Source organism: Budorcas taxicolor, chromosome 12, assembly GCF_023091745.1.
Source record: "Budorcas taxicolor isolate Tak-1 chromosome 12, Takin1.1, whole genome shotgun sequence".
Taxonomy (NCBI): Eukaryota; Metazoa; Chordata; class Mammalia; order Artiodactyla; family Bovidae; genus Budorcas; species Budorcas taxicolor.
This window is the reverse complement of record NC_068921.1, coordinates 73,427,876-73,455,663: the sequence shown is the minus strand read 5'-3', so window position 1 is coordinate 73,455,663 and position 27,788 is coordinate 73,427,876. Positions and strand designations below refer to the sequence as shown.

General features: G+C 36.3%; 1 protein-coding gene across 1 annotated transcript in view; it reads left to right on the top strand.

The window, feature by feature from the left end:
- LOC128057624 (UDP-glucose:glycoprotein glucosyltransferase 2-like) overlaps positions 1–27,788 on the top strand; it is a 141,721-nt gene that overhangs the window by 45,732 nt on the left and 68,201 nt on the right. The window contains exons 12-19 of the mRNA XM_052650081.1: positions 6,084–6,234; positions 11,913–12,032; positions 12,880–12,965; positions 13,497–13,632; positions 18,369–18,500; positions 21,061–21,225; positions 21,551–21,674; positions 21,771–21,869. Of these exons, the coding sequence (XP_052506041.1) occupies positions 6,084–6,234; positions 11,913–12,032; positions 12,880–12,965; positions 13,497–13,632; positions 18,369–18,500; positions 21,061–21,225; positions 21,551–21,674; positions 21,771–21,869 (1,013 nt within the window). The remainder of the gene's footprint in view (positions 1–6,083; positions 6,235–11,912; positions 12,033–12,879; positions 12,966–13,496; positions 13,633–18,368; positions 18,501–21,060; positions 21,226–21,550; positions 21,675–21,770; positions 21,870–27,788) is intronic.

Here is a 27,788-nt window from a genome sequence, read left to right as displayed (position 1 = left end):
AATTAGAAAGTCTTGTATTTATCGTGGCCATTAAGCTGTAAATGAAAAGCCGTGGGCCACAGAAGACAAATCAAAGTGAATTTATTTTACTTTTAAAGAGAGTCATAAAACTACTTTAAAAATTCATAATTAGAATATGAGATGAATTTAGTAAACACAATACTTTATTTCAAATATTTAGTTTTAATTGAATTCAGTTTGCTTTTTTTGAATGTAAACTTTCATTTTCTTAGCAAGTTTAGAAATATATAGGAAAACACAGGAAAGATTGAGAAGTTGATTTCAAGTGAAGTTTTTATCTTTATTTAGTTGAGTTTTTGCACCTAATATTGGGAAAATGCTAATCTAAGATGTGAAGGATAGATACTACACATAGAGAAGAGCAGTTGTTAGCTCCTGGCTGTAAGCTTCAAAGTACAGAAATTACATCTGTGCTCAAGAACAGTGAAAATAGATTTAAAAGAGGGCAGAATTGGCAGGTAGATTTTGAAGTTTTCTGTGGCATTGTATGGGGAAATTTTTATAGCAGGAACACTTTGAGATGTAATTTATCAATGGAAAGGCTACAGGTTATTTGAGAAATAGAACCCTCTTGGGTCCTCACCTGGTAATTAGTGATCTGCACGATGTGTGATACATTTTTGTTCCTTCTTGTTGGGATCACTAGTTGAAACTACTGTAATTCCCTTAAAGGAGAGAAAAGAAAATATATGAGGATATTTATATCACAATCAAAGAAAGAGGTTCTCAGGAAAGATCAGAGAATGTCAGATAAAAAACAGTGTGAAGAGGCTGATGAATGGAAGAAAATGATGCAAGAAAGAGGAGAGGAAGGACCATGTCCTAATATTGAGGTTATGTCCTAGATTTGGAGAGAGGTGCTGTGCAACCAGTACTGTAGAATTTGGGGCACGAAAGTGAAGGAAACATAATTTTTCTCTTTCTTCCTATCTTCTGCATTTTGGGGTTGTGGAGAACTGATGTCATGCCCACAGCGCAACCTTTCTTCCTGTGATCCCAGAGGAGCCAAAGCCCTCATGCTTAGGGTCAGGTCAGCACTGGGTCACACAGCGTGTGCCCAAGCCTGACTCTCACCTCCAGGGAGACTAGGGCAGTAGGAGGCAGGGGCAGTGACTAGGGAAGAAGGCACATCAGTTCAGTCCAGTCGCTCAGTCGTGTCCAACTCTTTGCGACCCCATGAATCGCAGCATGCCAGGGCTCCCTGTCCATCACCAACTCCTGGAGTTCACTCAGACTCACGTCCATTGAGTCAGTGATGCCATCCAGCCATCTCATCCTCGGTCGTCCCCTTCTTCTCCTGCCCCCAATCGCTCCCAGCATCAGAGTCTTTTCCAATGAGTCAGTTCTTTGCATGAGGTGGCCAAAGTACTGGAGTTTCAGCTTTAGCATCATTCCTTCCAAAGAAATCCCAGGGTTGATCTCCTTCAGAATGGACTGGTTGGATCTCCTTGCAGTCTAAGGGACTCTCAAGAGTCTTCTCCAACACCGACCAAATAAATCTGAGGAGTTCCATATATGTGTTTTATGTATCTACCTTAGCTACATCTACCATAGAGCTACTTAATAGTTACCCCAGCCCCAGAGTGGACGAGACTCTGGTCAAGTAGAACCGCCCAAGAAATTAACTCTGGTAACATATTGGATGTTACTTATTTTGATAGCCAGCCTGTTCAGACTTGAGTGATGTCAGTACAGTATAACTACCAGAAAGAAAGAGGTCACAAAGGTGTCTTGATTGTCCCACTTGTGTAATTTTTCTGTATCTTAGTGAAGTTGTCTGGCTCACAGTTTGATCTCTGGATAAATATGTATCTGTAATGCAGGCAGCTTTAAAATTCAATGTGGTAAAATCAGTTCAATAATAAATTTCCATTTGGCTAATGTCTGAATGCTTTCTGTGGTATAGAGACTGCTAGATATTGGGGGTATAGTGGTGAACAAGACAGAAATGTCCTAAACAGAATTTAGGGTCTAGTGGGATAATTGAAATTTAGTAATAATTACATTGTGATAAGGTTTCTAAAAGATAAAGTGTAGTGCTTTGAGAGTTTTAAACTTGTTCTCGATGGGGACAATGGATATCAGTTTTCTTCAAGGAAGTGATATTTAAGGATGAATCAGGTAGAGTAGAGAGTGGAGGTTCTGCAAACATGACATATTTGAGAAAATGCATGGTCTAATATGGCCAGAGTATGCAGTGAAGAGCTGGAAGGTACTTAGGTTGCACAGGTGGACAAAGATTGTGGAACCAGGTTTCACATTTTGGCCTTTTATCTTGAAGGCAGGAGAAGCCAGTGAAAGATTCTAAGCAAATTTAATGATCAGTTCAGTTGCTCAGTTGTGTCTGACTCTTTGTGACCCCATGGACTGCAGCACACCAGGCCTCCCTGTCCATCACCAACTCTCAGAGTTTACTCAAACTCATGTCCATTGAGTCGATGATGTCATCCAGCATCTCATCCTCTGTCGTCCCCTTCTCTCTCCTTCAGTCTTTCCCAGCATCAGGGTCTTTTCCAATAAGTCAGTTCTTCACATCAGGTGGCCAAAGTATTGGGAGTTTCAGCTTCAGCATCAATCCTTCCAATGAATATTCAGGACTGATTTCCTTTAGGGTGGACTGGTTGGATCTTCTTGCAGTCTAAGGGGCTCTCAGGAGTCTTCTCCAACACCACAGTTCAAAAGGATCAATTCTTTGGCGCTCAGCTTTCTTTATAGTCCAACTCTCACATCCATACATGACTACTGGAAAAACCATAGCCTTGACTAGACAGACCTTTGTTGGCAAAGTAATGTCTCTGCTTTATAATATGCTGTCTGGGTTGGTCATAACTTTTCTTCCAAGGAGTAGGCATCTTTTAATTTCATGGCTGCAGTCACCATCTGCAGTGATTTTGGAGCCCCCCAAAATAAATTCTATCATGGTTTCCAATTTTCCCCCATCTGTTAGCCATGAAGTGGTGGGACCAGATGCCATGATCTTAGTTTTCTTAATGTTGAGTTTTAAGCCAACTTTTTCACTCTCCTCTTTCACTTTCATCAAGAGGCTTTTTAATTTCTCTTTGCTTTCCGCCATAAGGGTGGTGTCATCTGCTTATCTGAGGTCATTGATATTTCTCCCAGAAATGTTGCTTCCAGCTTGTGCTTCATCCAGTCCAGCAGTTCTCATGATGTATTCTGCATAGAAGTTAAATAAGCAGGGTGACAGTATACAGTGTTGACATATTCCTTTCCCAATTTGGAACCAGTCTGTTGTTCCATGTCCAGTTCTAACTGTTGCTTCCTGACCTGTGTACAGGTTTCTCAAGAGGGAGGTCAGGTGGTCTGGATTCCCATCTCTTTCAGAATTTTCCACAGCTTATTGTGATCCACACAGTCAAAGGCTTTGGCATAGTCAGTGAAGCAGAAGTAGATGTTTTTCTGGAACTCTCTCGCATTTTCAGTGATCCAGCAGATGTTGGCAATTTGATCTCTGGTTCCTCTGCCTTTTCTAAAACCAGCTTGAACATCTGGAAGTTCATGGTTCACATACTGTTGAAGCCTGGCTTGGAGAATTTTGAGCATTACTTCACTAGTGTGTGAGATGAGTGCAATTGTGCAGTAGTTTGAGCATTCTTTGGCATTGCCTTTCTTTTGGATTGGAATGAAAACTGACCTTTTCCAGTCCTGTGGCCACTGCTGAGTTTTCCGAATTTGCTGGCATATGGAGTGCAGCACTTTCACAGCATCATCTTTCAGGATTTGAAATAGCTCAACTGGAATTCCATCACCTCCACTAGCTTTGTTTGTAATGATCCTTCCTAAGGCGCACTTGACTTCGCATTCCAGGATGTCTGGCTCTGGGTGAGTGATCACACCATCATGATTATCTTGGTTGTGAAGATCTTTTTTGTATAGTTCTTCTGAGTATTCTTGCCACCTCTTCTTAATATCTTGTGCTTTTGTTAGCTCCATATCTTTTCTGTCATTTATTGTGCCCATCTTTGCATGAAAAGTTCCCTTGGTATCTCTAATTTTCTTGACGAGATATCTGTAGTCTTTTCCATTCTATTGTTTTCCTAGTAACTATTAAAAGAGAAGCATGAAAAATAGTTTTGTATTATTTAACAATCCAGTTTTCCTGATAAACCTATCATATTTCAAGAACCAGTTTTTTTTTTAAATTTTGTATTCAAAATTCAATATTTGAAAAGAGCAAGGAAGAAACTGGTGCTGTTGAGAGCAACTGTGTACTTAGTAGTAAATTCATTTAGTCGTAATACTCTATCAGGTGATTATTGCTGTTCTCTTTTTATGTATGGGGAAGCAAAGACTGAGATCTCACATAAAGATAGGGACACAACTAGCAAATAGTTTCAGGGTTTGAAATCTCATGCCCTTTTCAGGGTACCGTACCATGTAGCTCTATCTAGTTTTTCTGTTGATAGGTTTCCTTGAAAACTACGTAGTGATAACAAAGATGGTAGTTACAGAAGCTATGAAGAGTATTATAATTCTATCACATTAAAAGTATCTCTTCAATAAGCATCATAACATTTTTTAAATGGAGAGAACATTGGCAGTGCCATCCACAGTTCTTATTTTACAAATGAGAAAATTCAGACTAAAGGGATTAAGAACTTTAAGAAGCCACACCAGTGTAGTGTTATAGCCCCAACCAAATCTTATTATTGGTAATTTATGATATTCAAGGTGGTGCTTTTTTTTTAATCACATTCATCTTCTAATACATTTGAAGGGAATGGTAAAATGTCTGCTTTGTAATACAGTCAGAACTGTCTAGGATACAGACATGCTGTGCGGTTGTCATACAGGCCAGCTTGAAATACTTCCAAAACAACCTTCTTAGGAGTTTAGATATTAGCTCTCTACTCTTTAAATGTAGATTTCTATAGTCCTCCTGAAGAACTATATCTAAAGCCAATATATCACTTTATTCCGATTCTGTTCATTTCTGAAAGGCAAGGTGGTTTCCATGAATGGAGTTTTGAATGAAGCACTTGGGTTAAATATAATAAATACAAATACTTGTTTTCAAAAAAGTAATAATCAGAATTCCTCCTTGCCTAGTAGATTTTTACCTTCCCCAACATGAACATGCTTTACCATGGTCTGTACAGCCTTACCTATCTTTGCAGATGGCCTTCATGTCTCAGCTCTGTGAGTCCACTGGCTAAGTTCCTGGGCAGGAGGTTTCATCTCTCTGAGCCTCACTGGCATCTCTTGAGACTTCCTGAGGTTGTTATGAGACCCAGAGTGAACTTGATAAGCAGTGGTTTAAAGTATCAAATTGCTCTGACTCTTTGTCAATAAGGTCATTTATTGATGATTTGTTACTTTTAGCAATAATACTTTCTAACATTAGTAGTACTAAGAGCTGTCAAATTATTGTATATGCAATTAGAAATTTTAATATGTATTCTAAACATATGTGAATTTTCATGCTTTTATGAAACTTTGTATTTTAGGTCATGTTTGATCTTGTTTTTTGTATCAAGAGAGTAACCTCTACTGTATTTTTTCCTTTCATTTTTGGCTTGCCTCAGGAATGACTATTTTCACTTCCTTGGTGAAGGAATATAATATATATATACCTTAATGTCTTGCCCTTTAAGGAAGATTTTGTTATAACTTTAAAAAAACTCAATATAGTTTACACTAGATAACTAATTAGAAATTCTTGTCCTGTTTGTTAATGAGTTTAATAATGTGTTTTTGTGCTGTTAATAAAAATACCATAAAAACTTGTTTCTTGATATCTATGCACTAGATATTAGACATTCTTCTATCATGGTAAGTGCCCCTGTAATTTCTCACTTTAAAACTTTTAGTAGACTTAAGACTTAAAACCAGATATTGGCAGACTTTAGAATTAATTTAATTAGATAACTAATTAGAAATTCTTGTCCTGTTTGTTAATGAGTTTAATAATGTGTTTTTGTGCTGTTAATAAAAATACCATAAAAACTTGTTTCTAATGCTTTGAGATATCTATGAACTTTAAAGGATTTAATAAAAAATTTTGGCAAATCAAAGTAAAACATTTCTTTTCTTTAAACCTGAAGTCTTTTGGATATGCTGAAACTGGAAGGAAAAATGATGAATGGCCTTCACAGTCTTGGGATCAAAGGAGAAGATATGAGCAAGTTTTTAAAATTAAGTGTACATAGTTGGGATGATACCTATGCACTAGATATTAGACATTCTTCTATCATGGTAAGTGCCCCTGTAATTTCTCACTTTAAAACTTTTAGTAGACTTAAGACTTAAAACCAGATATTGGCAGACTTTAGAATTAATTTAAGCATTTTGAAAGAGGTTATAGGAGTAAGAATAAAAAGTAAAACTCAGTGAGAAGAAAAAGTAAAACTACAGACTCATTCCCTCTCCCTGTAGATCTTCCTTTCCCCTTTCTTGTATTCTCTGTACTTCCTCAGGAGAATATCTACTCAGCTCATTCAGTATCCTTTCCAGCTGTAAAGATAAAACAAAACGAGAACAACAGAATAACTGCCTAAGCAACAGCAGCAACAAAATACCAAATGGTTGATATCTCAGGAATATACGAATACCACCTTAATATAGTGAAAATCTTGCCGAACAATTTGCAGTGGCTTCCTGATGTTCTGGTCCATGTATTACAGCCTAAGTGAATTTTTTTGAAATCTGATCACATCACTTTTCCTTCTTTAAAGCACAAAAATAGTCTATGGTATGGCCTAATAGGTGGAAATGGCTTACTTCCTCCTTTTCCTGCCAGAACAATCTTCCCACCTATAGAGTTGGTCAGCCATCCAGGAATCAGGGAATGATAACAGCACCGAAGGACTGCTGCGTTCCCTGAACATCAGAGACCTCACACTGAAAACAAACTACATTCGTTATTTGTTAGTTGGACCATTGTATCTTCTAGGACAGTTTTATAAGTTTCTTGTTTGTTGGCTCCAGGTTTTTTTTTTTTAACTAGTCTTTAGACCATGTCCTCTCACTGGCTTAATTTTACTCTTACTTGGATGTCTTTATACTCAATAACAGATATCTATTTCTAATAATGTCTTTATCAGTAAGAGGAATGACCATGTTAGTTACTTTAATACTTTGTGTCTTTTTTTTTAAGCATTTATGCTTTTGACCATTTTCAGAAAAATTCTGGAGGTGAGATAAAATGAGGGGAGTAATTTTCAAAGCTATTCTGAACATAAGTAATAGACCTGTAAAGAAACTTTCCAACTCCATTTATGAAATAGCATCCTTATCCTCCAAGGTTGGCTATGGAAGATGGTCAGTCACGTGGGGGGAGCAGTCCCCTGATGCTGTTCCCACTGCCCGCACTGCCCACAGAGTCTCCGCCTGTATGCTATAAAGACTCCTCTCTTGCCCAGCTCTTGGACACTTTGAGGAGGCGTTCTTTTCCAAAGAACTTCTTGGAAGTAATTTTTATTGAGGTAAAATATAATATAGGGTAATGCTCTGTTAAGCATTTTAAGTCTATAATTCATTGGCATTAAATATATTCACAGTCTTGTCCAACTGTCACCATTATCTGTTTCTAGAACTTCATCATTTCAAATAGACACCCATTCCCTTCTCCCTTAAGTGCCTGGTAACCTCTGTTCTACTTTTTGTCTCTGTGAATCTGCCTATTCCCATACTGCATGTAAGGGTAGTCATATGATATTTGTCCAATTATGCCTGACTTATTTCACTCACTATGATGTTTTCAAGGTTCATCCATATTGTAGCATGTATAAGAATTTCATTCCTTCTAAGACTAGTAATTTTTAAAGTATCTTTTTTATGTACTATTAAGGGAAGCTTTATGTCTTAAATGCTTCTATTTTTCCACTTGGAAAGTGCCTGTCTGAATAGAAAATTGTTCCTGAGACTTAATTCTCTAGCTACCTCCAAAAAGATTAACTGGCACAAAATGCAGAGCTCCGAGGTCTCAGCACTGTTCAACTTGGTCTGTTAGAGCAGCAAAATTAGCTCACACATAAACTTTATTTTTGCTTCATAGTATTTGCTACCACCCGTTATGATATGTATTCGTTTATAATCTTCTTCCAGTGGAATGTAGGTGCCCCCCCCCCCACTCCAGGACTTTGTTACATACCATCAACATACATCAGATCTTATTTAATAGGAAGTAAGCAAAAAAAAAATGTTAAATATCTTAATATCAAAACAAAGTTATTCATGAATGAATGCAGTACTTTGCTTTAAATTCTTTTTTCCCCGAATCTGTCTCTCTGCTTACTTTTTTGTCTTTACGGACAAAGCTGAGCCTCTGAGTTAAGTCATTTCTGATTTCTGTGTTTATACCCTCCCCCTCAAAATATGAGGGGTTGGCAGTTTATTTCTTAAAAGTCTGGTTGAGAATTGAGGAAGAACTTAAGGGTCATTAGTTTTCTTCCATCCCTGACTTATGATTTCAGGTTTCTCTGTCTCAGACTTCAGGAGTCACAATTTAGATTTTATCTACTTTAATTGCTGTGCGTTTGCAGCCTTTATATAGTACCTCAGGTATGTGAAGAGTCAGTGAAAACTATCATAGGATTATGTGTTTGGCTCCTCTGGATTGTAATTTCTTTTTAGTTCAAGGTGCCAGACCACCCACAGTGATGGGGTGTTTGGTCATATTGTAGGGGTAGCAAAACTACCCCTACAACTATATTCTGCACTTTAGTTAAGAGTGTAACTTGACAACCACACCCCACAGTCATAAAGGCAAATTTCCCTGTCCTCATCTGGTAATGATGCTGTTAATCAGTTGACTAGACATGTGAGTTTATTTCTGGACTTTGAGTTCAGTTCTGTTGATCTTTATCTTATCCTTATTCCAGCATCAGACTGTTTGTTTATTTTTTTTTACTGTAGCTTTGTAGTGACTTTAAAAATTCTAAATTATGAGTCCTACAACTTTATTCTTCATCTTTAAGATTGTCTTGGCATTTTACACCTTTTTCCTTTCTTTTTGAATTATGGAATGAGCTTGTCCATTTCTGTAAAAAAAAAAAAAAAAGAAGCTGGAATTTTTATTGAGATTTTGTTGAATCAATAAATTGTTTAAGGAATATTGCCATTTATACATATTACAGTTGCTATTTAGACATCTTCCAATCTGTGAATGTGAGATGCCTTTCCATTTATTTAGCATAATTTCTTTCAACAGTGTTTTGCAGCTTTCAGTGTAAGTTTCAGGGTTAGTTAAATTATTTTTAAGTATTTTACACTTTTTGATGTTACTGTAAATGGAATTGTTTCCTTATGTTTAATTTAGAATTTTTCATTGCCTTTTATTTTTTTGTTGTTGAAATACTGAATACTGTGGCACTTCCTGGACATCAGATTCTCACCCCTCCCTGGGATTTGTGATTATTGCTGTTTGCTGTTGTTTAATAGTGACTCATTTTATAGAGTCTGTATTCTTTTTCATGTGTGGCCACAGAAATCTCTGTTAGGTTAGCCTATTCATCTGCTAACTACTGGACCGAGATTTTACTTAAATACCTGGAACCAGAAAATCTCCCAATCTTTGCATCTTGACAGAGGTGCTTTGTGTGTGTCACACGTGGAGGGAGGGAGAGCAGCACACACTGAACATTCAGCCAGGCAGTCTGCATCTCTGCATTCTCTGCATTCAATTCTTGTTTGCATAGAGCTTGAAAGTCAACCAGAAGTGAGAATGTAGGGCCTTCTCTCAGTCATGGCCTTGTATCTTCCCAGGAATTCATCAGAACCTCTCAAAGCCCTGTTTCCCATTTCCCAACCTTTCCTCACTAGGTTTGTAGTTACTCCATCGTGTATCTCATTATCTATTATCTCAGGAGTGTCTAAACATTTCCCAGTAAATGTTTTGCATAAATTAGAGTAACAGCTTTCATACTAGGCAAATTATGGGTGAGGCAGGGTAAAGGCAAAACTTTTCAGAAGGTTTTCTAGGAAGTCACCAGACAGTTCAGACAAAAAGTTACAATTCTTTCAGAATAAAGCCCATTCTCCTGCTTCCAATATTGGTACTGGAATGTGAGCTGTCATTTTCAAGGCTTCTCTTTAGACTGAGAGCAGGATATGGGATTGAGGTAAATTATTACAATACCACAAATCTCAGTGTTCTTACTGAGATTCAGCCTTTTTTCATGAGTAAACACTCTCAGGGTTGCTGTAAACTTTTGATTGGTTTTCATCGTTTTGAAAATGATCATTCCCACAGATTTTCTAGTTTTTCCATGTTTTTTTTAATAAGGATGAAGTTTTGGAATTTATTACTCAAATGTTTTAGCTAATGTCACTCCCCTAAAGGAACTCAAAAGATGTGAACTATAAGTCTTTGCTTCTCTCAGAATGAGTATCAGCCTCTAACAGATTGACCTATCCTGTGATTCTTTATTGACTTGTATAACTCCCTGGATGTTGAGGAGGTTGTTTTACAGGTTCTAATCAATAAATGACAGTATCTTCTTTTCAGTATCTTGGAAGCCTAGTGGATAGCCAAGGCCTGAGTTATGACCAGCAGAACAGATGGAGGTAGATCTTTGGACTGTCAGTGCCAGTTCTGCACATGACTTTGTGAGGCGCCCTTCTAGTTCCTGTTGCTGCTTCTGTGTGTATATTCACCTGAGACTAGAGACAGAGCAGTCAGTGACTGTGGACCTAGTCAACATGATTTCCCGTGTTGTCTCAGTAGTTCTCCAAAACGGATCCGGATATCACCTCACCTTCTTCACCCAGCACTCATGGCCATAAATTGTGTCATTTCTATAGCTTTCTAACTTTAGTATTTGTCATAAGAATCATGTAGGGCACTTATTTTGAATGGGAATTATTTAGTAGGTATGAAGTGGTGCCAAAGAATCTGCATTTTAAATAAACCCATTCAGCTATTTTGATCCACATCAAAAGCTACTCAACCTCCAGTCATTAATTCAAGTTCAGTGGGACTGATGCATAAAGCATTATGCTGGTTTCTCACTTCAAATAAAAAAAATATATTTAACTCACCACCAAGGGGATAAGATACTCATATATCTTTTCCATATTGGAAAGCCAGATATGACTGTCATTTGCTGTTTGAATTATCTTCCTTCAGACTACAGTTGTGAAAATGCCCCCGGGAACAAAGTTGAGGCGAATGTGGTGCTTGCCTCATGTTCCTCCTGCTTTCAAGGGTTGTAACTCCTTAGTTCTTGATTGTTGATTGACCTGTACCTCCAAGCCTCTAAACAGTAGTTTTCTCCTCCTGTTGTCCTTGTTTCAGGAGAGAGGGCTAGTTAAACATAAGCTATTCCACCTTGATTAGAACTGGATGTCCTAAGTGTTGGTTTTAAAAATTTAATTTTTCTAAGTCATTTTATTTTCCTTATGTCCAAGCTTTTAAATTTTAGAGAGGTGAATGACCTCATTGCCTCTTATACCTTAAATGGTTTATGAAGACTATTTAATATACAGTTTAATTTTTTAATATGAAAAATGAGTAAATAGTCAATTGTTTCAAAGGGAATGTAACGTAAAAGGCTATAGTGAGTGAAGTCACTCAGTCGTGTTCAACTCTTTGCGACCCCATGGACTGTAGCCTACCAAGCTCCTCTATCCATGGGATTTTCCAGGCAATAGTACTGGAGTGGATTGCCATTTCCTTCTCCAGAGGATCTTCCCGACCCAGGGATCGAACCGGGGTTTCCCACATTGTAGACAGATGCTTTACCATATGGGAATGTAAAATTGTTGCACATAATGTTTGTTCCTTACAGAATATTCATCTAGCTCCTTATACTTAATCAGAAATGTAGAAAATCTTAGGTATATTTCACTTACTGTTTGATAAAGTCAGGTTTGGCTTTGAAAATGATTTAAATATTAATATAGCTTTCACAGCTTTCTGGATTCTTTTCTAGTGGGTTAATAACTTAGAAACTGATGAGATGTATTTAACATGGCCTTCAAGTTACCAGGAACTTTTGAAACCAATATTCCCTGGAAGTATACCTTTCATAAGGCGTAATTTTCATAATTTGGTGAGTTTTCTATTTTGAAATTTTGTCTGCATCTTTTATGAAGATATCACTGGTTTTTTTGGTACTACCTTGCTGTTAGGCATCTGAGTAATAAGGAAGTATTTGCCTAATGTAATAAGCTTGAGGTGGCATGGCTGACTAGGTTTCACAAGCTAGCAGGGACACATAACCTGCCTTTTATTGTTTTATCCCCATGTACCTTTATAATACCAATATTAAGTTGATGGATTATTGTTAAATTTTCTAAAAGGAATTTGATCAAACTTTTCTTCTATAAGAATTAATAAATTTCAGTACATTTAAGGGAAAAATACATAAATACTACTTTGTAATCTGTGCATATAAATGTTCATTATTACAGTGTTAAGTAACCTTATAGAAATTTAAACTGTGGAGAAAACATCTAGGGCTTTTATAGTTTTTCACATAGGAAGTGAATATCTTAGTTCCTACAGCAGATGTTAAGCCATTATTTTTTTGGTCAAATTCAATTTGTTTCTTTTTTAAAAACTTTATCACAGAAAATCCAGTGAATACTTAGAATAAGGTATTTCACTTCCTGTAAAAAAAAAAAACAACAAAAAACATTTACTTTGAGCTGTGCTTCAAAAAGAAGATGAGTAATCTGATTAAATTTCATGTATTATTATATTTGGGTGGGTAGCTTTTAGAAATTCTTTATAAACTGTGAAACTTATATACATTCCTCAAAATTCTTTACTAGAAAGTTTTAAGAAATTGTACCTTGAATTTCATACTTTCAGTTACAGAAATTATATTAAATTTCAATTTCATAAAAATTCTGAAGTGTTAAAATGGTGATTATAGACTGTCTACTTTTTTTTAGGTTTTGTTTATTGATCCTGCTCAAGAATATACCGTGGATTTTATAAAAGTTGCTGAACTTTTCTATCATCATAAAATTCCTCTTAGGTAATTGTCAATTTATAACTGTCAATTGAAGGAAATCCAGTCATGTTCACATTGTGTTACACAGGGTGTTAATGTGGAATTCAAGGTGATAGTTATCTCAGTGCTGTATGTTGTGAAGAATCATACACCCTTATGATAGACTCAGTTAATCACACCTGCTTGCTAATCTTGTTTACTGTATTACCTTCCTGAGAGAATGATCTTGTCACTTTGGATGCTTAAAGATGGATCCATTTCCTATGGTTGTGTTAAGAGTACACTTCCCTGCCCCCCTTTTTTTTCTGGAAAAAAAATAGCCACTTGATAATGTCACTACAGAGAGTTTTACATTTTGGAAGACTCCTACAGAGATGAGAATTTTGGTAGATAGTCATTACAAATCAAACCTTTTCAAACAGTAATACTCTTCTTTACCCCATCTGTTAACTCATTCCCTCCATCTAGATGTTGGAGTCTAATAATGTTTAAAATCCATGGTTTGTTGTGGTTCAAGAGGGAGTTGTAACATTTCTTATTCATCTTCTTTCCTAGAATTGGTTTTGTGTTCATTGTTAATACAGATGATGAGGTTGATGGAACAAATGATGCTGGAGTTGCCCTTTGGCGAGCTTTCAATTATATTGCAGAAGAGAATGGTGTATCACAAGCATTTATGTTCATAGTACATGTGAGTTAATGCACTACATATAATTTCTTCAGAATGTAGAGTGTTTTTGCATTGTTATCATTATTACTGTTGGAGTTTTAACATTTTAGTTTACAAAAACTGTCATGATAGATTAGTGCACATGATGAAATTGATTCTTGCAACTCTCAGCTTAAGTACACAATATTGTCCCCACTTTATAAACAAGGCAACAGAGGCTCTGCCAAAATCTGAATTTATTTAGGTTTACCCAACTGATAAAGGAACATAAATTGTATACATAAATTTAGAGGAAGCATATTTATAGAAAATAATTAGAGAATTCTTGAGCTGGGTTTTGAATAAAATCATGAGTGGAGAAGATTATTTCAAATTTAAATGCTCTAAGTGGCAAAGTTTATAAGACTTCCTAGAGATTTTCAAAGGAGGAAAACTTCACGGCAGCAAATTGGTATCAAAATGATAAACGGTAAGACTGATACTGAATCTGACAAAGAAACTAAGAAATTGGTAAGAATATGATTAAGGAAGTAATACGAGGTAAGAAGATTATTTTATAATGGTGGCTCTCTTATGGCTCATAATGGAAATATAAATGCATTAAAGAACTGTATTGTTGGTGTTAAGAGAGTCAGATTATAGCTTTAAAAATCTTCTATTCATTTTTATATTTATTGTTCTATGGCTTGTCAACCGTTATTATAACTTCCTATCATATTGGAATGGACTTAAACAGCTGGTAGCTGGGCAGTTAATGATAATCTGGTACAAACAGATAGGATCTCACACCTTATGTAAAAAATAAATATCAGGTAGTTTAAAAACTTAGTGTGAAAAACAAAGAATTAAGATGTTAGAAAGAAATTAGGACCCCAAAGGAGTTAAGGTTCCTCAATAATATTTTAAAAATTATGAGTCTGAAGGAGAATACTGATAGATTTAGCTACTTACAAATGAAAACCAGTGCATTGTTCATCAGCAGATATCATAAAGAGGTGAAGCAAAAAAGTTCCAAGGAAGAGAAATATTTGCAGTATATGATATGTATTAGATTTCCTGCAAGTTGAAAAACCCAATGAAAATAATACATAGAGATTTTTCAAAATATTAGAGGATACACTAATGTTAAGCCAAAATGTATTGAAATTATTAAAGTAAGTAAATGTTTATTACAATTAATGGTAACTGAGTATCTCAGAAATCATAAAAATGCAAATAAAGCTTACCCTGAGATATATCTTATCTCCTATAATTTGGCACTAATTAAGAAAGCTGACAGTATCATACATTAATGAGAATGGAGAACAATGGAAATTCCTTTACACTGTTACACTGCCTCTAAGAATATGAATTGGTATAACCACTTTGAGAAACAATTGTAGTTCTTCAAAATTTGAAGTTAAATTTGCATATTCCCTCCACACATGCACACACACATACTTTGAGACAAATCGTTGCTGTAGGAGACTATTAGCAGAATCATGCACAACAGCAACAAACCGGAAACTACATATATATGGTATATTGGTATACTATATATATATATATATATATATATATATATAAAATCCATATTAATCAGTAAAACTTAATCATTTCACATGATGGATCATGATATGCTAAAATTATGGATGTATTAGAGGCATAATGAAAGTATAGAAGGCCAACATATTACCATGTACTGTTTAAAGCTCAAAAAGCAAACAAAACTAAATATCATAGTGCCTGGAAATACATGCAGATAAAACTCTAGTACTTAAAAGGTAAGGAAATGGTAAAAGAGAAACAAGATGATGCTTGCTTCTGAGGAACAGAGGGAGATGACATTGGGAGGAAAATTGTGCTTCACCGATAGATTGCCGGGAGAGATATCAATAACCTCAGATATGCAGATGACACCACCCTTATGGCAGAAAGTGAAGAGGAGCTAAAAAGCCTCTTGAAAGAGGAGAGTGAAAAAATTGGCTTAAAGCTCAACATTCAGAAAACTAAGATCATGGCATCTGGTCCCATCATTTCATGGGAAATAGATGGGGAAACAGTGGAAACAGTGTCAGAATTTATTTTCGGGGGCTCCAAAATCACTGCAGATGGTGACTGTAGCCATGAAATTAAAAGATGCTTACTCCTTGGAAGAAGTGATGACCAACCTAGATAGCATAGTCAAAAGCAGAGACATTACTTTGCCAACAAAGGTCTGTCTAGTCAAGGCTATGGTTTTTCCAGTAGTCATGTATGGATGAGAGAGTTGGACTGTGAAGAAAGCTGAGCACAGAAGAATTGATGCTTTTGAACTGTGGTGTTGAAGACTCTTGAGAATTCCTTGGACTTCAAGGAGATCCAACCAGTCCATTCCAAAGGAGATCAGTCCTGGGTGTTCTTTGGAAGGAATGATGCTAAAGCTGAAACTCTAGTACTTTGGCCACCTCACACAAAGAGTTGACTCATTGGAAAAGACTCTGATGCTGGGAGGGATTGGAGGCAGAAGAAGGGGATAACAGAGGATGAGATGGCTGGATGGCATCACCGATTCAATGGTCCTGAGTTTGAGTAAACTCCGGGAGTTGGTGATAGACAGGGAGGCCTTGCGTGCTGCGATTCATGGGGTCGCAAAGAGTCAGACACGACTGAGCGGCTGAACTGAACTGATATTATAATCCACAGTGATGTTCATTTTCAGTGTTACCTGGTTTGTTCGTGGAGATGGTTCATTTTGTTAGTTATAGTTCATAATGTCCCATACTTTTTTTGCTTACCAAGTTACATAACAGTTCTTAAAATTGTATATGGCTGAGTCCCTTTGCTATTCACCTGAAGCTACCACAACATTGTTAATAGACTATGAATGTGTCCTAAGTCACTTCTATCATGTCCAACTCTTTGCAACCCTATGAACCATAGCTTCCCAGGCTTCTCCGTCCTTGGGATTTTCAAGGCAAGAATACTGGACTGGGTTGCCATGTCTTTCTCCAGGGCATCCTCCCAACCCTGGGATTAAACCTGGGTCTCCTGCATTGCAGGCAGATTCTTTTATCATCTGAGCCACCAGGGAAGCAAATACACCAATACAAAATAGAAAGTTTAAAGTTTGGGGAAAAAATTTAGACATTCTGAAGCCAAGAAATTGGAGATTGAATCACAAAAATTTGAAATTTATGTATGATGTTCAAAGGTGTAAGTCTGTAATATTTGGGTGACAGTACTTACATATCTGCAAGTTTGCCTTCCTAACTAGATTATAAATTTCACAAGATTGAAAATCTCTCTTTTGTGCTTATAAGATGTTACATACACATGTTAATAAAAATGAAAGGATTTATATTTTTATTTCAGGTCTCAAATTCTCATAATGTATTAATATATTTAGATTGCACACAGTCTTTTGCTTTCCATAGGAACAGAGTTGGTTTAAAAAAGGATTGCAATTTTAATAAATATTTGCATATAAACTATGTTATCTACAATGTGAATAAATTGCATGGCATCGCAAATTCCTCAAAAAAACAAAATTTTGAAATTATATATAAGAAGATTGAATTGTTATATATCTAAAATAGCTTATGTAAGATATTCTGGTTAACTTATATACCTTAGGAATACCTAATATTTTTAAAGTAACAAATTAGTAAAATGATTGACCTCAAAAGACTTTTCACATATAACTTTTGCTTTATTCAGAATCTTATTTTCTAATCACTGTTTATGTTTTAAAGAAGGCTGTACTTTTCCCCTTTTTTTGAGTTATTAAGATCATAGTATGTTCTACTTCAATATAAGGAGAAAACTTCCTCATACACTGAGAGACTCATAGAATCTGAGAGCTACTTTTAGGTCTGTCACCTCTTAAAGGGATAGGTTACACAGTTTATAGTGATGAAAGGAAATTACAGAATGTTAGTTCCTTATTCTGCAGAATAATATGAAGATTCTGTCAGTCATAATATGAGGATTGTCTCTGGCAATAATACTTCAAGTGAATTGGGACTAAAAATAGTATTCTTATTTGATATGTCAAAATACTACCTAATGATGTTTGTACTCACTAGTTTTTCCCCTCTGCTTGGTAGGCTCTTTCCCCAGAATGTCTTGGCTCAAGTTCATGTTAATGTTTCAGTAAATCATCTGCTCAGAAGTACCATCTTTCTTGAGGCAGAGCTGTCTGTTTTCCCCATGTGGAACAGTGCCATAACAGGGTCATGGTAGAAGATGTATAGTGAAGGGGAAATGGGGAAAAAAATAAAGGGGTAACAGCTTACTTTATGCCAGTATGATTAAAGTATTTGAGACTGGAGAAAGAATGGATGTATAGAAAAAAAGCTAGTTAAGATATTTACCAAAGAGCAATTGGAAATGAAAATAAGCATTTCTGAAATAAGTCATTTAAACTATTTGTGTATGTGTGTGTGTGTGTGTGTGTGTATATATATATATATATATATATATATCTTTTAAAATGTAACCATTGTTTTATTAAGAATTATAGGGTCTGGCTTGATCAAAATAGACTAACATAGAAACTTGATATGGTATTTTGAAAGCTATAGAATGTACCATTTTTATTAGAAGAGAATAGATTTTATTGTTAAAATAGTTTGCTTATCTCTGTATGTGGGGGTAAGTGTGTATATAAATGTATGTATGTAATATGCTTAGAACTTAGAAAATATAAAATAAGTTCTTTGTAAATATTCATGCTAAGGAAAAGAAATAAAACTAATTACTGTAAGATGAAAATCATAATATCTTTATTTTCACAGATGTACCAAAAAGTGGAGAATCACAAAATACTCACTGTGAACAATGTGAAGCGTGTTCTCCAAAATAAGTTTCCTCATGCTAATATTTGGGATATTTTGGGAATTGATTCTAAATATGATGGTGAAAGAAAGGTAAGTTGGAATGCAAATCTTTAAAAATATGGTGAAGAAACTTATTATCTCATGAATAAATGATTTTACTATAACTAACTCTACAGTCAGATTTAGATTTTAAATGTTAAAAAAAGGGAAATTTATACCTTTGAATGACACATTTTATACAGTGTTTAAGTTACCACTGTTGACATCAAAAAAGTTACTTCTCAGAACTAATAGTGTAGAAAATCACTAAAACAATTAACAAAGTGGCAATATGTACATACCTACCAATAATTACTATAATGTAAATGGACTAAATGCTTCAATCAAAGGACAGTAACCAGATGGATATACAAGCAAGACTTGTGTATAAGCTGCCTCCAAGAGACTTAACTTCAGATCTGAAGATACACACAGACTGAAAGTGAAGGAATTAAATAGATATTCCATGCAATGGAGATGAGAAGAAATCCTGGAAGATGAGAAGAAAACCAGTTACATCAGATGAAATAGAGTTTAAAACAAAGGCTGAAATAAGAGACAAAGGAGGATATCATACAATGATCAATGGATCAGTCCAAGAAGAAGATATAATTGTTAATATATGTATTCCCTTCAGTTCAGTCGCTCAGTCATGTCTGACTCATTGCGACCCCATGAACCGCAGCACGCCATACATCCCTGTCCATCACCAACTCCCAGAGTTGACCCAAACCTATGTCCATTGAGTTGATGATGCCATCCAGCCATCTCATCCTCTGTTGTCCCCTTCTCCTCCTGCCCTCAATCCCTCCCAGCATCAAGGTCTTTTCCCATGAGTCAGCTCTTCATATCAGGTGGCCAAAGTATTGGAGTTTCAGCTTCACCATCAGTCCTTCCAATGAACTGGTCCTTCCAGGATGGACTGGTTGGATCTCCTTGTAGTCCAAGGGACTCTCAAGAGTCTTCTCCAACACCACAGTTCAAAAGCATCAATTCTTCAGTGCTCAGCTTTCGTCACAGTCCAACTCTCACATACATGACTACTGGAAAAAACTGTAGCCTTGACGAGATGGTCCTTTGTTGGCAAAGTAATGTCTCTGCTTTTTAATATGCTGTCTAGATTGGTCATAACTTTTCTTCCAAGGAGCAAGCATCTTTTAATTTCATGGCTGCGGTCACCATATGCAGTGATTTTGGAGCCCCCCAAAATAAAATCTGTCACTGTTTCCCCATCGATTTGCCATGAAGTGATGGGACCAGATTCCATGATCTTATTGTTGAGCTTTAAGCCAACTTTTTCACTCTCTTCTTTCACTTTCATCAAGAGGCTCTTTACTTCTTCTTTGCTTTCTGCCATAAGTGTAGTGTCTGCATATCTGAGGTTACTGATACTTCTCCTGGCATATATATACAGTTATATATATATATATATGTAATATAGCTCAGAGATAATATAGTTCAGTGGTTACAAATTCAGACTATTTGTCACACACTTATAAGTACAAATTCTGTTTCCAAAATGTAGTAGTTATATGACATTGTAAGTGACTCTCTGTATGTTTTATCATCTATAAAGTGCATATAAAATAGTACTTAGCTTCAGAGAGTAATTATTAATATGTTGGCTATCATGACAATTTTAATGATACATAGTGTTGAGTAGTGATGAATTAATTATTAGTGATACTGTATCATACAAGATAAAATCCAGATGCTGAAGACCTTCATGATCTAGCCCCTCCACCCCTATGGCCAAATATCTTCTCTGTACATATTAATAACTCCTCCCACTGTAAACACAAAAAACTGTTTGCCATTACCTGAATATACCATACTCTCTTTTCCCTTCTGTTCCTTGCAGTGCTGTCTGTTTTTGCTTGGAATGTCTTTCTCCACTTTTAAAGGACAAGCAAATTTTTACTTGTCCTTTAAGATTTTGCTCTTATTCCCTGAAGAGGGTTTCTATGATCCCTTCTCTCCACACTCAAACTTTGTCACTTCTTTTCTGGGCTCCCATAAAACCTGGTATATGGCCTCAGTTTTGCTTGTATATATGTGAGCCCCTTGAAGGCAGATATTTTAGCTTTGTACTCACAGTCTAGCCAAACACATGAATTCAATGAATGTTTACTAAACAAATGAACATAGAGATAAATTAACCTCTTATGCAGGTAGATGTATTTTTTAAAGTGAAGTCATACCCTCTATCAAAGGCCAGCAAACTACAGCCCCTGAGCCAAATCCAGCCTTTCTACCACCTATTTTTCCACCTGTTTTTATAAACACAGGTTGTTGGAGACTGCCAAGTTCATTTGTTCATGTGTTGTGTGTCACTGCTTTTGCACTGTAACATCATGATTGAGTAGTTGTGTCAGAGACCAGATGGCTCAAAACCTAAAATATGTGTCTGGCTCTTTTAAAAAAAGTTTTCTGACTTGCTCTCTGTAGGTAAATTACCTTCCTTTAAGTAGTGTTGTAAAGAACAGATAAAATTAGCAAAACTAACATTTTTCTATGACATACAAAAATGTGGCAGTCCCTTTGTTTATGTATTTCTTTTTCAAACAGACATATTCTGCTTAATTCTCTGGTATTTTTTTTAATTGAATAGGCAGGAACAAACTTTTATAAGATGACTGGCTTGGGTCCTTTGCCTCAAGCTCTTTATAATGGTGAATCCTTTCACCGTGAAGAGCTGAATTTTAAGGAACTAGAAATGGCTGTTCTTCACAGAATGATGGATACAACTGCATATTTACAAAAGGAAGTTTTTATGGTAGGTAAGCATGTATGAGAAAATGTATGATGAGTGGTATTTATAAATTATTTCTGTATTACATTAGAACTATCTTAATAGCTAAAGTTAATTGCATAAAAGTTTCCATTCTAATCATTTAGTAGTGCTTTTTAAAGTAGTAATTAAATTTATCTGTGCATAATTACATCTAAAAATTGCTTAATTGGAAATAAACTCCAGTTTTATAAGAATCTTAAATTAACTTATTTTAGATTAAGCAATCTTTAAATGTATTCCCTGCATCATATTAAAACATATGCATATAAATTGCCTATATTACCTAAATAGTATTTTGTTATTTTAGGGTGCCTTAAATGATCGAATAAATGCAGTTGACTTCCTGATGGGTAAAAATAATGTTGTGCCCCGAATAAATCCTTTGATTTTGAACAATAAATGGCAGTACCTTAATTTGATATCTACATCAGGTAAAATAATCCTTCCCTGTACTTTTCTACAAATGTTTATTGAGTTGTGAATGTTTTATTAGTTCATTATTTAACATTTAATATTAAAATTTTTAGTAACTGCTGATGTTGAAGATTTCTCTACTTTCTCCTTCTTGGATACACAAGATAAGAGTGCTGTAATTGCAGAGAACATGCACTATGTAACTGAAGGAGGTAATAAGCATATTTCATTTTCCTGAATTTATTCCTAAATGGTAAAAGTTAATAATTTTATTAAATGTTTCCATAACGCATTTTTGTATGTTGATATTTGACTAGAGGCCTGGTTTTCAATTTGAGAATTTGTAAATTGTTAGGATAAAAGGATTTTGCTGAGAAAAATGATGCTGCCTATCGTAGCTTCACATATATGCAGAGGGGTTAATCTTATTTCTTTGCCTTTTTTTTAAAGCAAGCTATTCAGTTATTCTCCTTTGTAGGAAGGTGGTAAAACACTTTAAAGATTAAGTAACCTGATAATCTTATAAGGCATGAGTAAAAGTATAATCCCCAGGTGAGAGAATAGTTCTGCATTCTGGTTAAATAGTGTCTGAATGTTTTGCTTAGGATAGAGGTCATATCCAGAGGAAGGGAGACCAAGACAGAAACATCTCTGGAAATAAGGATTTAGCCTAGATAGGAAAACTATAGTATGACCACAGACTTCTGAGATACTATGAACTTTTCAGATAATGCAGTTTGGTTGGTTTGAGTTTCACTTTGTTTTGTTTGACCTACATTGTTCTGGAGAAAACACAGAGAACCCATGCATGAAACATAAAAGAAAGCTGATTTTTATGTTGTTATATAAAGTGGCAACTTTCTGACAATGAGTGATCTAAAGATGAAATTACTGTGAAATAAGGGGTAATTTTTATATATGAGAGAGATTTAACCAGACAGCTAGTTTTTGGGAATACTATGGGGTGAATGCAAATTAGGACCAGATCACCTTTGAATTACTTTCTAACAGGTCTGTGATTTTATGTTCATAAACTGGTCTGTCTACAAGAAATTCAACAAATAATAAAATATAATTCAGTTCCATTGTATGTCAGGCTAAGGTCCTGAATGTGTCAAGTGAAGGGAAAAGTAGACAGAGAAACAGGGAATGAAAAAATAGAAGAAATATATTTATCAGGTTCTGTACTGTATTTCAAAACTTGCTTTGGGGTGTCAGAATAGAGTAAGTTAGCCTATAATTAATGCCCTTAGATTAAATCTCTTGCAATTTAAAAGAATAATTAAGAAACACCTTATTTCTTTATTTGTATGGGATCAAGACCATCCCCAAGAAAAAGAGATGCAAAAAAGCAAAATGGCTATCTGAGGAGGCCTTACAAATAGCTGTGAAAAGAAGAGAAGCAAAAAGCAAAGGAGAAAAAGAAAGATAAAAGCATCTGAATGCAGAGTTCCAAAGAATAGGAAGGAGAGATAAGAAAGCCTTCCTCAGCGTTCAATGCAAAGAAATAGAGGAAAACAGTAGAGTGGGAAAGACTAGAGATCTCTTCAAGAAAATTAGAGATACCTAGGGAACATTTCATGCAAAGATGGGCCCGATAAAGGACCGAAATGGTAGGGACCTAACAGAAGCAGAAGATATTAAGAAGAGGTGGCAAGAATACACGGAAGAGCTGTACAAAAAAGATCTTCATGACCCAGATAATCATGATGGTGTGATCACTCACCTAGAGCCAGGCCTCCTGGAATGGGAAGTCATGTGGGCCTTAGAAAGCATCACTACGAACAAAGCTAGTGGAGGTGATGGAATTCCAGTTGAGCTATTTCAAATCCTGAAAGATGATGCTGTGAAAGTGCTGCACTCAATATGCCAGCAGATCTGGAAAACTCACCAGTGGCCACAGGACTGGAAAAGGTCAGTTTTCATTCCAATCCCAAAGAAAGGCAATGCAAAACAATGCTCAAACTACCACACAATTGCACTCATCTCACATGTTAGTAAAGTGATGCTCAAAATTCTGCAAGCCGGGCTTCAGCAATACATGAACCGTGAACTTCCAGATGTTCAAGCTGGTTTAGAAGAAGCAGAGGAACCAGAGATCAAATTGCCAACATCCACTGGATCATCAAAAGGGCAGGAGAGTTCTAGAAAAACATCTATTTCTGCTTTATTGACTATGCCAAAGCCTTTGCCTGTGTGGATCACAATAAACTGTGGAAAATTCTGAAAGAGATGGGAATACCAGACCACCTGACCTGCCTCTTGAGAAACCTGTATGCAGGTCAGGAAGCAACAGTTAGAACTGGACATGGAACAACAGACTTACGGGGTCTTGCCCCAGTGGATCTAGGGTAATTTGAAGGGGAGATGGAGTAGGTGAGGAAAAACGTACTTATTTAGAAATATAAAAGAGAGATTAGGAAGGAATAGTGTAGTGGGAAACTTAGTGGAGAAAAGATGCTGAATAGCTTGGTTTACGTGGAGAACTAATAAAGTTCCAAGACAAGGAACTTGTACTGTCTACATTAGGCCACCGGCGCCCACTTGAATAGCGGAGGGTACCCCACCTTAGGCTCCCTTCCGTGTGGATCTTAAAAGTCAGGGCAAGTAAGTAGACTTAGAGAGCCTCTATGCCCCAGATGGGAATTTAGCCTTTAAAGTAGAGGGAGGGAGAGGTAGAAAGAGAGAGAGAGAGAGAGACTCGACATGGGGGAAGCCAGATTTCCAAGAAACCAGTTCAAGGAGCTGGTCAGAGAAACTGGTCTATCTTTATTGTTTGGAAAGCTTTTCATACTTTTTGGTTGTATGTAGAGATCAATGGATAATACAAAATTATGTAGTGTCAACAGCACTGACTCTTATCGAGACCAGGCTTTCTCTCTGCATACCTAGTTGTATACATAAGTCTTAGGTGATTTACCTCATCTTTTGGCCAGAAGGCCAGTTAACATTTTACAGCCCTTTTCTGATAAGGGTAATAGTGTTGTTCTTCCCAAAGTCTGGTGTCACTCTCAGAAAGCACTAAATAAAGTTACATTTTTACATAGCAAGGATACAACAATTTATAACAAGAAAGTGGAGTAGAGTGATTTATAACAAAGAGAAAATTAATTAACTCAAAAGTTTAGTATTGTTAACATCAAAACTACTATATTCTTATTTCTGCATCCCGATTACATTGATTAATATCCTCCAAGGTGTCTAAAAGATAAAGGATATGGAGGCCTGGTGGCAAACATTAACTCAGCAATGGAACCCTTCACCAAACTAATTCTTAGCTCTAAAAGGCTCTATATCTTTAAGATGCTTTAAGCTTCGTGCCTCTCACGGTTGGGGGCTGTAAACAATCTACAAGTTGTAAAGTCCGGGCAGATGGGTCAGATAAGTTAGAAAGCCATCAAAGGGGTTTAAACTGAGACATTCTTTTTATATGGATGAGACTGTTAACTGGAGCTCTGAATTAACTCTTTCCAGAGAAAAGGTGGTAATGTCAGAAGAGTATAGTATAGCAGACAGTAAACAGACAGATTTTGGTTTTGGGGTAGATGCTCAGACAGAGGACCCCTTGAGACCTGACTCGCCTTGCCCATCAGGCCTCTCCGCGTGACCTTGTCATGGATGGGATCTCCCGTGCTGGCTCCCGGCAGTTCCAAATAGGAAAAGGTGTACGTCAAGACTATATATTGTCACCATGCTCATTTAACTTATATGCAGAGTACATCATGAGAAACGATGGACTGGAAGAAACACAAGCTGGAATCAAGATTGCCGGGAGAAATATCAATAACCTCAGATATGCAGATGATACCACCCTTATGGCAGAAAGTGAAGAGGAACTAAAAAGCCCCTTGTTGAAAGTGAAAGAGGAGAGTGAAAAAGTTGGCTTAAAGCTTAACATTCAGAAAACGAAGATCCCATCACTTGGGATCCCATCACCTGGTCCCATCACTTCATGCAAATAGATGGGGAAACAGTGGAAACAGTGGCTGATATTATGTTTTGGGGCTCCAAAATCACCATGGATGGTGATTGCAGCCATGAAATTAAAAGACGCTTACTCCTTGGAAGGAAAGTTATGACCAACCTAGATAGCATATTCAAAAGCAGAGACATTGCTTTGCCAACAAAGGTCTGTCTAGTCAAGGCTATGGTTTTTCCAGTGGTCATGTATGGGTGTGAGAGTTGGACTGTGACGAAAGCTGAGCACTGAAGAATTATGCTTTTGAACTGTGGTGTTGGAGAAGACTCTTGAGAGTCCCTTGGACTGCAAGGAGATCCAACCAGTCCATCCTGAAGGAGATTAGTCCTGGGTGTTCATTGGAAGGACTCATGCTAAAGCTGAAACTCCAATACTTTGGCCACCTCATGCAAAGAGTTGACTCATTTGAAAAGACCCTGATGCTGGGAGGGATTGAGGGCAGGAGGAGAAGGGGAGAACAGAGGATGAGATGGCTGGATGGCATCACCGACTCGATGGATATGAGTTGTGTTTACCCGGGAGTTGGTGACGGACTGGGAGGCCTGGCATGCTGCAATCATGGGGTTGCAAAGAGTCGGACACAACTGAGCGACTAAACTGACCTGAACTGAAAGAAATATAAAATTGGGATAAACTTGCTTAGAATCTTTGAAGTATTTCTCAGTTTACTATTTGTAATTGTAAAAGTGCTGACATTTAAGAAGGCATGAGAATTCTTTACCTTTCTTTGAAAAGAACGTGCCACCATTGCATTACTATTAAATTGCTTCTGAAGGATTGTAAAGAGAATCAGTGTTGTCCTTCATTTTGTTACATATTTTTTTCATTAACCAAAGCCAGTTTTTGCATAATTATATATTACTGGGTATGGTACAATAGCATCACCTACTCAGTGGATATGAATTTGAGTAAACTCCAGGAGATGGTGCAGGACAGGGAAGCCTGGTGTGCTGCAGTCCATGGGATTAAAAAGAGTCAGACACGACTTAGTGATTGAACAACAAGAGTGATGATAACTGTAGCTTCTCATCTGTTCAGGTGTAAGTTTTTGGTGTAGCAGACTTTTTACAGTTATTTTAAGTGGGTCATATGATCTAAGGGACTAATTTTTGTATAGGTTTAATGATAGCCAGACAAGTATTATTTCAGATGTTATATGCTGAGGTTGGATGAAATGAAACCCATTTAACTGTGACTGCAGAATTAAAAATTGTTTCATCTTGTGGCTTCCAGATTTTCAGATGTTTCTGGAAAAAAAATATATTGATGTTTTTCACACAAGATGATATAAATCAGACTAAATTAACAATAGCCAGAATTTTTGAAATACATGAAATATTGCTGTTTCCAGTATCTGCTGCTAATTTATTGTGTGTGGTTTTACATTATGTAAGGTATAAATATCATTGTTTTTACATATGTAGCTGGAAGACAATTTTGCATGCCAACAGTGGAACCTTGATAAGCATAATAAAATTTTCTCTACTGGCAAAAGTATCCCATAGATGTGTTTCTTGGGGACTATTCTTTCTTTTTGGTATCTGAATTTATACAAAGTTTATAAATGAGTTACTCTTAACATCTTCTATGTATTTCACTCTCTGTGTGTTTAATTTTTACCAGTATTTGCTTATTTTCAAAATGATTCATTTTATTTTTTTTTAATTTTTTATTTTTACTTTATTTTATTTTACAATACTGTATTGGTTTTGCCATACATTGACATGAATCCACCACGGGTGTACATGCGTTCCCAAACATGAACCCCCCTCCCACCTCCCTCCCCATAACATCTCTCTGGGTCATCACCGTGCACCAGCTCCAAGCATGCTGTATCCTGCGTCGGACATAGACTGGCGATTCGATTCTTACATAATAGTATACATGTTACAATGCCATTCTCCCAAATCATCCCACCCTCTCCCTCTCCCTCTGAGTCCAAAAGTCCATTATACACATCTGTGTCTTTTTTGCTGTCTTGCATACAGGGTCGTCATTGCCATCTTTCTAAATTCCATATATATGTGTTAGTATACTGTATTGGTGTTTTTCTTTCTGGCTTACTTCACTCTGTATAATCAGCTCTAGTTTCATCCATCTCATCAGAACTGATTGAAATGTATTCTTTTTAACGGCTGAGTAATACTCCATT